Source organism: Oncorhynchus clarkii, chromosome 30, assembly GCF_045791955.1.
Source record: "Oncorhynchus clarkii lewisi isolate Uvic-CL-2024 chromosome 30, UVic_Ocla_1.0, whole genome shotgun sequence".
NCBI classification, from domain to species: Eukaryota; Metazoa; Chordata; class Actinopteri; order Salmoniformes; family Salmonidae; genus Oncorhynchus; species Oncorhynchus clarkii.
The window spans coordinates 2,487,904-2,501,551 of record NC_092176.1 but is presented as its reverse complement, the minus strand read 5'-3'; the positions used below and the strand labels follow the sequence as shown (position 1 = coordinate 2,501,551).

Sequence of the window (13,648 nt, the reverse complement as noted above, 5' to 3'; positions counted from 1 at the left end):
AGCTGGAGGGCATACACAAAGGTTGTGATTAATCATTGATTGACTAAGTAGACAGGAAGCCATTCTCAGCTAGTGGCTCCAGTGCATGGGCATACACACATTCAGCACACACACACAGATCACACACCGGGTATGACAGTGACTACCTGGTGGGAAGATATAAAAGGTCAGAGGTCTTCTACAGGTCGACCCGAGTGTGTGTGTGTGTGTGCGTGCGTGCATGTACTTACCTGCGTGCGTGTGTATATGTTACATTTGTGGTGGATTTCACTCGTCTGACTGTCCTTTGCCATTACAGACCTGCGGATCCCACTCATGTGGAAAGACACCGAGTACTTCAAGAACAAAGGAGGTGAGGAATCGGTGTGGTAGCACTGGTGTGAATCAAATCCTGTTATATTACCCATCGCTCTGAGTTTGTGACGTGAGTTGACTGAGGTGAAGCGAAGTGAATCAAATTGAATTTGGGTAAAGTGGTGTGAAATCAGGTGCACATAACTATTTCAACCTGGGCCCATACCCACAAAGCCTCTGAGTATAAGAGTTAGGCCTGGGACGATACCAGTATCGCAATATTTTTTAAATGAAAACACAAAGCAGACCAAACTCTTTGGTCCTGTAAAACCTGCTCTGTGTAAAAATATTGTTTGCTATAGCTTGGAAAATAAATACATGTGACTCTGGATGACAACATAATGGTGTTTGTTTCCAACATTAGGGCTGTTTTTCCTCAAGAAGTTAAAGCCGCTTCCTGTTTTGTTTCCTTGCCACGATACAAACAAGTATCGCGGTATTGGTATCGTCCCGGCCCTGATAGGAGTGCTGATCTAGGATCCGTTTCGCCTTTTACATCATAATGAATAACATTATATGGAACTGATCCTAGACCAGAGAACTCTAAAGAAAAAGAACTGAAGTAATGAACATGTAACAGTTCTGCTCTTTTAAAAGGACTTGTAGATCTGAAGAACTATACAGCTATTGAAACAATGCAGCTCATTGACAAGCAGTCATTTGGGATGATGGCCACTGGCATAGAAACCTGCTGCACAGACAGCTCTTTTTCTGTTGTCTTTGGCTGTGCTACTGCAGCTGTGGTATGGTTTATGTTGACTGCTACTAGGGTGTTACGCACGCCTCTATGAAGAGGGAACGCAACCCCCTGCTACAACTAAACTCTCCATGAAGCGAAAAAGGTATGGACTGTAGGTGCGAGTAAGGATGACAACAGGCAGAATGTGGTACCGTTTACAAGGACTTTATTCCTTTACACGGTAATATGGGGAAAAGGGGCTGGACGGAACCAAAGCAAAGAAAGTAAATCTCAAAGCCCCCCCCCCCTCTCCTATCTTACCTGCCTACCCACTACTTACCTAATTTAGCACCACCTGGTGCCCTAACCAAAATACAGGGAGTGGTCCGCCCAGGTCTTACCTAGTGTGCCTAGACAGTGAATATACTACAGGTATATGTATGCCCGCGGGCCTCTTGCCTAAGCACTCCCAAGGTGCCTTCCCCTTCTCCCCTGGGAACAAATGAAACATGGGAATAACAATTTCACAAACAAACTAAAAAACAAAGGACATCAAATAAGCTCTACCTGAGCAACAAAGTCACAGAACATACCAACTTCCCAGCAATGAACTCCCATCAAAATCAACCTCTAGCAAAAAACTCTATCACAAACAATCGCTCTGCAATGACCTCCAGAAAAAAAAATCTCTAGCAAAATCTCTCTCAGCAATCCCTACCTCCAAAATCTCTCTCTCCTGAACAGAACACTGGCTTTTATATAGCTTCAGAAGGAATGGGTAATTGGAGACAGCTGTGTCTTGACGAGGGGGCGGGGTCAGCTCTCCAATTAGCCCTGGAGTCGACCAATCAGCTGCTTGAGGGATTTCAGGAAGCCATTTCCTGAAATAAAACACATGCAAATACACAAACTACAACACATAAACTGGGGAACGTAACACAGGGTTGCAGATTTGGGGGAATATTCAGAGGTGGAAACTTTCCGTGGGAATTAACGGGAATATATGGGAATTAACGGGTATATATGCATATACAAATTTATATTAATACCATTTAAATGTAGATGTTTTTTTGCATTGGATATATTTACCATATCATATGGAGACAGAAACATAAACCTTTTACCTTATCATAAGTAGACACAATTGCAAATTATTAAATCCTTCCAATAGAAAAAAAAACGATTTAGTTACGAATTGAACTTTAATTAAATGAGTTGACTCTTCACATGGGATGATTTCACTGAACAACAAAAGAAAAGGAATATTGAATGATCCCCAATGATCCATCGCATCTCCCAAAAACATTTTCAACATACATCTGTAAAATGATAGTCTAGAAACAAAATCTCTGGTTGTCTTCCTCTCAGGCTTCCACGTCTTCTCCCTGGACCTCCTCAATGTCCACCTCTTGAACATCAGACTCTGAGGCCTCATCTTCACTGTCACTTTCCAACCTAGTTGAGGATGGCTCGTTGTCAGCCTCAAATTTGTCTGGATGGACCCCAATTTTTCAACCCGTATTAGTCAGTCTGTTGCGTGCTTTGGTGTGTGTGTTCCCAAACACGGACCAGTTGTGCTCTGAGGCAGCTGATGTTGGTGTGATTTGGATGATGATGGAGGCAACAGGGGAAAGAGCCTCAGATCCACAAAGTCCTTTCCACCAGATGGCTGATGAGATATGTTGGCAAGATTGCCATATTGCATCTCCATCCCAAAGCCCTTGCTTGGAAGTGTACTTTGCCAGACTGCCAAGAACCTTGCCCTCATCCAGGCCAAGGTGGCGAGACACGGTAGTGATGACACCATTTGGCCTTGTTGATCTCTGCACCAGACAGGATGCTCTTGACAGCATACTTGGGGTCCAACATGGGCTTCAGGCAGAAGTCTTCATGCTTTTTGATATATTTCAGAACTGCAGTTTCCTCTGCTTGGAGCAACAGTGAAGTGGGCAGGGCAGTACGGATTTCTTCTCTTACATCTGCAAGCAGAGTCTGAACATCAGACAGGATGGCATTGTCTCCTTCAATCCGTGCAATGGCTACTGCTATAGGTTTCAGGCTGCTTACCACTCTCTCTCCCAAAATGCATCATTCAGGAGGATCCTCTTGATGTGGCTGTCCATATCGGCAGACTGTGATATGGCCATTTCCTGGAGAGACGCCTTTCCCTCCAGGAGACTGTCAAACATGATGACATCACCACGCCAATGGATGTTGCTAGGCAGCTTCAATGTGGTGCTCTTATTCTTTTCACTTTGCTTAGTAAGGTAGATTGCTGCTATAACTTGATGACCCTTCACATACCTAACCATTTCCTTGGCTCTCTTGTAGAGTGTATCCATTGTTTTCAGTGCCATGATGTCATTGAGAAGCAGATGCAATGCATGAGCAGCACAGACAATGGGTGTGATGTGAGGGTAGGACTCCTCCACTTTAGACCAGGCAACCTTCATGTTCGCAGCATTGTCTGTCACCAGTGCAAATATCTTCTGTGGTCCAAGGTCATTGATGACTGCCTTCAGCTCATCTGCAATGTAGAGACCGTTGTGGCTGTTGTCCCTTGTGTCTGTGCTCTTGTAGAGTACAGGTTGAGGGGTGGAGATGACTTAGTTAATTATTCCTTGCCTACAAACATTCGACCACCCATCAGAGATGATTGCAATACAGTCTGCTTTCTTTATGATTTTCTTGACCTTCACTTGAACTCTGCATCCAGCAAATTAGTAGATAAAGCATGTCTGGTTGGAGGGGTGTTTGTTGGGCGAAGAACATTCAGAAATCTCTTCCAATACACATTGCCTGTGAGCATCAGAGGTGAACCAATTGCATACACAGCTCGAGCAAGACATTCATCAGCATTTCTCTGACTACGTTTCTCCATTGAGTTAAAAAAAACTTCTGATTCCAAGAGGACCGTGAGCTGTTGCTATCGATAAGGTGTCTGATTCCTAATTTTCACCTCGAATAGAAGTAGAGGGACTTTAGTCAGAGGTTTCTTGTTGTGAGTGTTGAGGAAACTTTGTGCACTTTGGCCAAAGGATTCTGCATTTTTGTTGCATTCTTCACATGATTTGGCACAGTATTTGCAAATGTACACAGCTTTCCTCCTACATTAACTGCAGTGAAATGTCTCCACACATCAGATAGTGCCCGTGGCATTTTCCTGTATAGGTTAGAAAAAACAAATTACAATTCCATGTACAGATAAATAGTTAAGCAGTTAGATTAAACATCTCCTTTGTAAGATAAATGTTTTAACATGAAACATGTATGGAAACAGGTGAATTAACACTCCTCAGTTAGCAAACCCACAGTAAGACATTATTTAAACATACTTTGCTGTAGGCTACTATTTACTAGTTAACAAAAAATCATGGATGTCGTATAAAATTATATTCACCCCACCCAGTATTGTAATCAAAACTTACCAGAAAGCATATACTGTAGTTCTTGGCTCAGTGTAGTCGTGTGGGCTCAATAGCAAGCATCTCATTAGTGTGAAAGAATCAGCTGTTTTTATTTAACCTTTTATTTAACTAGGAAAGTTAGTTGAGAACACATTCTTATTTACAATGAAGGCCCTACCAAAAGGCCTCCTGCGGGGACGGGGGCTGGGATTAAAAATAAAAATATATTTGTGCACTTTGGCTAAAGGATTCTGCATCTTTGTTGCATTCATATAAATATAGGACAAAACAAACATCATGACACGAGAGAGAACACTACATAAAGAGAGACCTAAGTCAACAACACAGCATGGTAGTAGCCGCAACACATGACAACACAGCATGGTAGCAGCACAACATGACAACAGCATGGTAGCAACAGAACATGGTAGCAGCACAAAACATGGTACAAACATTATTGGGCACAGACAACAGCACAAAGGGAAAGAAGGTAGAAACAACAATACATCATGCAAAGGAGCCACAACTGTCAGTGTGTCCATGATTGAGTCTTTGAACATGTGATGGGAAGAGTGCATTACACATGTGATGGAAGAATGCACTGTGCATGCAGAGGGTTGCAATTCCATTGAATTGGGGATAGTTTAACCAAAATATGCCACAAGACCTAGAATTGCCTTATGTGTATCCCTCAAAAGGTTCACTATTATAAGCTTGCTTTTTTTGATGAATTTAAGCTAAATTCCCAGGCTTAACTTCCCATGGAAAATTTCTGACACTTTGCAACCCTAACTGCTACCTGTAAGGGTCTCTGGTCACCACCTAATGGTAAAAAAAAACGAACACAGAAATCCTTAGTATGGTCTGCCCCTCCCCGACAACTGGAATGAATTAATCTGCATGACCTAGTAGACCTATGCGCATATAAATTAACTCCAGGAGGGACAGGTAGTAGGAGAGTCTAGGTGAAGTTTAATGAGGCAATTTGTCAAGGTCATTAAGTGCAGTGGGAAGATAACTGAGCCCAAGAGGGCATGGACACAAACTCGCACACATACTCACGCACAGGCACACGCACTACACTCATGCACATGCTCACACATATACTCTCTCTCTCTCTCTTCCTCAGAGCTGCATCGGTGTGCAGTGTTCTGTCTGCTTCAGGTGGGAGGGGAGATCCACGACACAGACATGGTGATGGTGGACCGGACACTCACCGACATCTGCTTTGACAACACCATCGTCTTGTACGTCTCCCCTTTCTGTTTGGCTTGTGTTGTCTTGCGCTGCGTTTACACAGGCTGCCCGATTCTGAACTTTTGCTCAATTATTGGCAAAAGAGCTAATCTGATCGGTCGAAAATCAATTTGGTTCTCTGTGTAAACGCAGCCTGATTGTCTTATCTTTCCTGTGCTAAGTGTTTGGTGTTTATGTGCATGCTTAAGGTCATGCTTGTATTGAGAGAGATTTGATTTATAAACGTATCAGTACCTGATTCTGTATATAAAGTGCATTCAGGAAGTATTTAGACCCCTATTCAGACATTTTTTTGGTTACATTAAAGCTTTATTCAGAAATGTATTCAATAGTTTTTTCCCCCTCATCAATCTACACACAATACCCCATAATGTCAAAACAAAAACAGGAAATATCACATTTACATAAGTACACCTGTATTTGGGGAGCTTCTCCCATTCTCTGCAGATCCTCTCAAGCGCTGTCAGGACTCTGGCTGGGCAACTCAAGGATATCCAGAGACTTGTCCCGAAGCCACTCCTGCCGTGTCTTGGCTGTGGGCTTAGGGTCATTGTCCTGTTGATAGGTGAACCTTCGCCCCAGTCTGAGGTCCAAGTTTTCATAAAGGATCTCTCTCTACTTTGCTCCGTTCATCTGTCCCTCAATCCTTGCTAGTCTCCCGGTGCCTGCCGCTGAAAAACATCCCCTCAGCATGCTGCCACCACCAATGCTTCACCGTAGGGATGGTGCCAGGTTTCCTCCAGACGTGGCGCTTGGCATTCAGGCCAAAGAGTTCAATATCGGTTTCATCAGACCACAGAACCAGCGGGCTGTCATGGTTGTCCTTCTGGAAGGTTCCACAGGGGAACTCTGGATCTCAGAGTGACCATCTCCCCCGATTGCTGAGTTTGGCCGGGAACCAGCTCTAGTTAGAGTCTTGGTGGTTCCAAACTTCTTCCATTTAAGAATGATGGTGGCCACCGTGTCTATGGGACCTTCAATGCTGCAGTCATGTTTTGGTACCCTTCCCTAGATCTCTGCCTCGACACAATCCTGTCTCGGAACTCTATGGACAATTTCTTTGACCTCATGGCTTGGTTTTTGCTCTGACATGCACTGTCAACTGTGGGACCTTATATAGACAAGTGTGTGCTTTTCCAAATCATGTCTAGTCAATTGAATTTAGCACAGGTGGACTCCAATCAAGTTGTAGAAACATCTCAAGGATGATTAATGGAAACAGGATGCACCTGATCTCAATTTCGAGTCTCATAGCAAAGGGTCTGAATACATTTGCAAAAATACAAAACTTTTTTTTTTCTTTGTCATTATCGGGTATTGTGTGTAGATTGAAGAAGAAAAACATTAACCTGTTGCGACGAGCAATCCCGTATCCGGGAGCGTAATTATAGCCTCAAGCTCATTACCATAACGCAACGATAACTATTCATGAAAATCGCAAATGAAATGAAATAAATATATTGGCTCACAAGCTTAGCCTTTTGTTAACAACACTGTCATCTCAGATTTTCAAAAAATGCTTTTCAACCATAGCTACACAAGCATTTGTGTAAGAGTATTGATAGCTAGCATAGCATTAAGCCTAGCATTCAGCAGGCAACATTTTCACAAAAACAAGAAAAGCATTCAAATAAAATAATTTACCTTTGAAGAACTTCGGATGTTTTCAATGAGGAGACTCTCAGTTAGATAGCAAATGTTCAGTTTTTCCAAAAAGATTATTTGTGTAGGAGAAATCGCTCCGTTTTGTTCATCACGTTTGGCTAAGAAAAAAAAACGAAAATTCAGTCATTACAACGCAAACTTTTTTCAAAATTAACTCCATAATATCGACAGAAACATGGCAAACGTTGTTTGAATCAATCCTCAAGGTGTTTTTCACATATCTATTCGATGATAAATCACTCGTGGCAGTTTTGTTTCTCCTCTGTTCAAAATTGAAAAATGCACGCACCTGGAGATTACGCAATAGTTTTGACGGAGGACACCGAGCGGACACCTGGTAAATGTAGTCTCTTATTGTCAATTTTCCAATGATATGCCTACAAATACGTCACAATGCTGCAAACACCTTGGGGAAATGACAGAAAGTGTAGGCTCATTCCTTGCGCATTCACAGCCATATAAGGAGACATTGGAACACAGCGCATTCGAAATCTGGCTCACTTCCTGTATGAAATTTAATCTTGGTTTCGCCTGTAGCATTAGTTCTGTGGCACTCAGTCTATCTTTTCAGTTTTGGAAACGTCAGAGTGTTTTCTTTCCAAAGCTGTCAATTATATGCATAGTCGAGCATCTTTTCGTGACAAAATATCTTGTTTAAAACGGGAACGTTTTTCATCCAAAAATGAAATACTGCCCCCAGAGGTTCAAGAGGTTAATTGAATCAATTTTAGAATAAGGCTGTAACATAACAATATGTGGGAAAAGTCAAGGGGTCTGAAGGCACTGTAAAAAAATGTGTTTGCTGTGTGTGCATGTGTACGTTCTTTTTCCTTTACACTGTTACACATGCTTTGAATATCTGTGTGTGTGTCTTTGGCTGTGTGTAGCAGCGAGGCCAGCCCGGGCTTTGAGCTGCGAGTGGAGCTATACAGCTGCTGTTCGGAGGAGGACTACTCGGCCGGGAGCGCGCCCAGGAAACTAGCCAGCAAACTGAGCAGCTCTCTGGGCCGCTCGGCAGGAAAAAAGCTCCGTGTTGCCATGGACCCTGGAGCCTGCAGCCCCACCAGCAATGCAGGGGCAGCCACACTGCTGCTACCTGGACCCGCAGTGGCGTAAGTGGGTTTGGTTGTATCACATCATGCTGACACACTACTATAGCTAGATATTCACACACACACACAGACACACACTGATACGCATGTCCATGCATACATTGTTGCGTTTACACAGGCAGTCCAATTCTGTTCTTTTGCCCAATTAGAACAGTTAGTGGAAAAATAATAAGAATTGTCCTGCCTGTGTAAACACAGCCAAAAACAACCACACAAAGACACTGGCAGACACACAGAGACAAATGTGCATTTACTCCCACAGTCACACAGCTCACCAGTGTCTCTGTTCTGTCCACAGGGGACCTAAGTACCACCTCCTGGCCCACACATCCCTGTCACTGTCACATGTCCAGGACAGCTTCCGCACTCACGACCTCAGCATCTCAGGCAACGGTAGGTCACAGTCGAGAGTGGTTTTATCCATGTACAGTACTCATTTTCTTTCTTTCTTTCTTTCCCTCAGTGTCAGTCGCTCTCTCTCTGTGTGTCTCCCTCCCTCCCGGTCTCCCAGCAGGTATCTAGCTGACAGACAGCCAGTCAGAGTCAAGGTCGTAGTAATAAAGTACTCTAGCAGGGTCAGTGCTGTGTAAAACTCATGATGAGGGCTACAGGGGACTAGACACCCTGACATGTGCTGCTGTTTCATTCATTGCCCCTTACGGCTCTAATAAAGTTTGATGGGCACTTCACTGTTGTTCACAGTTCTCCCTGCAGCGGTGAGACTTTTATTCCCTGCTATTACTGTTGGTGTGTGTGTGTGCATGTGTTATATGTTCATTGTATTTATTTTCTCAACCCTCATTCATCCCTTTCTTTCTCCCTCTCCCCCTCTTTCTCTCCCTTCAGAGGAGTGTTCGTACTGGGTGCCTCTCTACGGCAGTGTGTGTTGTCGCCTGGCTGCCCAGCCTCACTGTATGACCCAGCAGATGATAAGTGGCTGCTTGAAGGTCAAGGTGAGTGTCTGTGCGTGTGCACTTGTGTGTTTGGCAGGAAAGCAAGACATGTGCGTAGGGCTCTAAAGTGCGACAAAATATTTGTGCGACCCCCATTAAATCCAATCTACTGTATATGTTTTAGAAAATAATTGTTGTAATGATAAGGTTTTGCTTTACCGTTGTTTCCCCAGTGCAGATTCATTAGCGCCATGCTTGCACCATTACTATAGCAAAAACGGCTTGTTTCTAGTCCAAACTTAGCACAACTCAGGATATGACCCAGATGTTGACACGGGAGGCGGATAGTACAGTTCTCAGATGATTTATTAGAAACAAAGGGCAGGTCGAGGGCAGGTTGTGATCAGGTCAGAGTCGGGCAGGTACAGGACGGCAGCCAGGCTCGGGGTCAGGGCAGGCAGAGGTTCGTAATCAGGTCAGAGTCAGACAGGTACAGGAGACAAAGGGCTGTGAGACAGGTCTAATCCTAGACACATGAAAAGTGGGATGTATACGGAGGGTACAGGGCGAAGGATCTTGGAGATGGGGAAAGGGCCGATTAAAACGGGGGGACAGTTTGCGGGACTCTACCCGGAGGGGCAGATCCTGAGTGGACAGCCATACCATACCCTCTGCCCGAGACGATGCCGGGGTCCGGTGGTGGTCCGCCTGACGTCGATACCTGGAGGTGAAGAGCCGACCGTGCTCTCTCTCCAGGTACGGCGGACGAACATCTGGGCATAGTGTATGCTGAGCAAAGGACGGTGTTGTGGGCGTACTCTACCACACGAGCTGCTGGCTCCAGGTGGTGGGGTTGGCAGAGAGCAGGCAGCAAAGAGTCGTCTCCAGGTCCTGATTGGCTCGCTCCGACTGGCCTTAGGGTGGGGGTGGAACCTGGAGGACAGGCTGGACTCAATGAGCGTGCAGAAAACCTTCCAGAACTGGGATGAGAACTGAGGACCACGGTCGGAGACCATGTCCACCGGAAGTCCATGGAATCTGGAAGACGTGCTGCACCATGAGCAGGTGGCGTCTCCTTGGCTGAGGTTAGCTTGGGGAGAGGGAAACTGGTCCACCACGGTAAGGATAACCATGTTGCCATCAGGCGGGGGTAGACCAGTGATGAAGTCCAGGGATATATGTGATCAGGAACGGGAAGTGGTTGGAGGCCAGCCGGAGCTTGCTGAGGAGTCTTATTCTGGGCACACGGTGCAGGCGGCGATGAATGTGGAGAGGTTAGGAACCAATGTGGGCCACCAAAAACATTGTCGTACAAAGGCCAGGGTCCGATGGGAGCCAGGATGGCAGGCCAGTCGAGAGGAATGACCAGATTCCAGAACCAAGGAACAGTAGAGTCTGGGACAAACATCCGGTTAGCCGAGGAGGATGGTCTCGGGGTCTGATGGTGTAGCAGTGGGGCAATAGAGGCATGACAGAGCACCAGGCTTCCATAGAGGTTAAGAAGACATCACAAATAATAATAGAGGTGGCATTAAAAGATCAGATAATCCCATACTATGATCTGTCCATACTATGAATGGGTGTACCGTCCCCTCTAACCAGTGCCTCCACTCCTCTAACACCATCTTCACCTCCAGAAGTTCCCGGTTACCCATTTCGTAATTCCTTTCTGTGAAGATGAGATGATGGGAGAGGAAAGGAAGGATGCAGCTCTCGGTCTTGGGCCGAACGCTGGGACAGGACAGCCCCCACTCCGATGTCCGAGGCGTCGACCTCCACCACGAACTGCCGAGACGGATCTGGATGGATTAGGATGGGGGCGGTAGTGAATTGGTGTTTGAGGTCCAAGAACGCCTGGTCTGCACCTGAAAACCATGTAAACGGGACCTTTGGATAGGTGAGGGCTGCAAGGGGGGAAGCCCGGGTGCTGTAGAAATTGGCGAACCCCAGAAAGCGTTGCAGCTGCACTCTGGAGGTGGGTTGCTCACCTTTTCAGGATCCATAAGGATGTTGCCTGCAGATATGATGTACCCCAGGAAGGAGATTCAAATTTTTCCGCTTTGATGTACACCTGGTTCTCCAGAAGACGCTGGAGGACATGTTCTTAAGTCGAGTGGGAAAGCACAAGGATCAAGGTAGACGAATATGAACCATTTCAACATGTCCCGGAGAACTTTGTTTACCAAGGCCTGAAACACAGCAAGAGCAATGGTTAGTCCGAACGACATCACCACATTAGTAGTGCCCGCTTGCCATAGTAAAGGGGGTCTTCCACTCATCCCTTCCCGGATCCTTACCAGATGGTAGGCATTCCAGTGGTCCAACTTGGGGAAGATGGTAGCCCCCTGGAGAGGCTCGAAATACGAGGCGATGAGTGGAAGCGGGTAACAGTTTTTAACCATGATGACATTCAGGCCCCGGTCGTCTATACATGGACGCAGGGTTTTGTTGTTCTTCTCCACAAAGAAAAGCCCTGTGCCTGCAGGGGAGGCAGAAGGACGGATACCCCCTGCAGCCAGGAAGTCCTCAATATACGTCTCCATCACCTTAGTCTCCAGATCTGACAGGGAAAAAAGACGCCCGGGAGAAGATCGATGGGCCAGTCATAGGGCCGATGCGGAGGAGCGCAGTGACACGGGCCTTGCTGAAAACCTCCCGGAGGTCCTGGTACTCCGCGGGAATGGCGGAGAGGTCTGTGGCTTTTCCCAAGCCCGCAGGAAGAGGTCCCGGAGCAGGCAATGCCCATGGCAAAATGGGCTCCAACCCAGGATTGAACCAGTAGCCCAGTCGATCAGGGGATTGTGCCTCTGGAGCCAGGAAAACCCCAAAACCATGGGTGCATGATGGGATTTGATGGGCAGGAACTGCATAAACTCACTGTGATTACCCGACACTCTCAGGTTGGTGTGGGTGACTCTGCCAATAGAGCCCCCATCCAACTCTCTGACTTCCATGGGAATGGAGAGGGGTTGTGTGGGGATTCCCAGCTCCAACACCAGGGTAGCGTCCATAAAGCTCTCATTGGCCCCAGAGTCTATGAGTACCCGGAGAGATTTGGACCGGTCACCCCACAACAGGGTAGCACGGAGAGGGGTACGAGCAATGGAAGATGGGAAACTCCCCATACGTCTCACCAGCGTACTTGTACAAGTACCTCCTTGATGAGCCTTGTTCTTAAATGGGCAGGTAGATAAAAAAAAATCTTACTCCACAATACAGACAGTTATGGGTGTTAAGTCCACGTAAGCACTCAGCAGGAAACAATCTAGCCCTGCCCAGTTGCATGGGCCCCGGAGGAGACAACTCGACAGCCCTCGGTGTCATCCGAGAGACTTCGGCTGCCATCGGATCCACTTGGAAATGTTGGCTTTGTGGATTTCCAGGATTCCTCGGAGGCGAGGTAGAAATCGAGGACGAGCATCGGCGACAGGGAACAGACTCCGTCTCCCTCCTACATTCCCGTAGCCGCCCATCGATCCGGATGGTCAAGGCTATGAGTGAGTCGAGGTCCATTGGGCAGCTCCCGGGCTACGAGCTCGTCTTTTAATCACCTCCAACAACCCGTGAAGGAATTTGTCGAACCGGGCTTCTGGGTTCCAGGCACTCTGTCACCAACATGCGAAAATCCAACACATAGTCACACTACGGGAATCCTGACATAGTTTTAGCAGCTTACGAGCCGCGTCCCACCCAGACAACAGAGAATCAAACACTTTCTGTACGTCCACCACAATCTGAGGCAAACAATGGATTGTTGCTCCCACACTGCCGTAGCCCAGGCAAGAGCCCTCCCGGACATCAGCGTTATAACATACGCTATTCTCAAGCGATCCGAGGGAAATGAAGAGGGCTGCAGCTCAAAGATTAGAGAACAGTGAGAGAAACGCCCGGCAGGATCTGGGATATCCAGGGTTGCACTCCGGAGGAGGTAAGCAGAGTTCTTGGGAAGCCGGGGTAGATTGGGGAGAAACACCGCTGGTAGCAGGGTAATTGACAGTCTGGGTGGTTACTGTAGTGACGGGCTGCCTCACAGACAATCCGCGGAATTGCTCCAGCAATGTGTTGAAGGCACGGTCCTGGCATTCCACCAAGGTGTGGACTCCTTCCATAAGATCTTGAAGTAACTCCTTGCGTCTTCCAATGGTGGTTCCCTGGGAAGAGACGGCATTGTGGTGCTGGTCCGAGTCTCCTGGGTCAGTCATGGCCAATTCGTACTATCGCGACTCATGATATGACCCAGATGCAGACACGGGAGGCGGATAGTACAGTTCTCAGATGATT

General features: G+C 46.5%; 1 protein-coding gene across 4 annotated transcripts in view; it reads left to right on the top strand.

Moving 5' to 3' along the window:
* LOC139389405 (rhotekin-like) overlaps nucleotides 1–13,648 on the top strand; it is a 130,684-nt gene that overhangs the window by 108,603 nt on the left and 8,433 nt on the right. For all 4 annotated transcript variants that reach the window (XM_071136140.1, XM_071136138.1, XM_071136137.1 and 1 more), the window contains exons 4-8: nucleotides 299–352; nucleotides 5,570–5,687; nucleotides 8,250–8,474; nucleotides 8,773–8,867; nucleotides 9,321–9,427. In XM_071136140.1, the coding sequence (XP_070992241.1) occupies nucleotides 299–352; nucleotides 5,570–5,687; nucleotides 8,250–8,474; nucleotides 8,773–8,867; nucleotides 9,321–9,427 (599 nt within the window). The remainder of the gene's footprint in view (nucleotides 1–298; nucleotides 353–5,569; nucleotides 5,688–8,249; nucleotides 8,475–8,772; nucleotides 8,868–9,320; nucleotides 9,428–13,648) is intronic.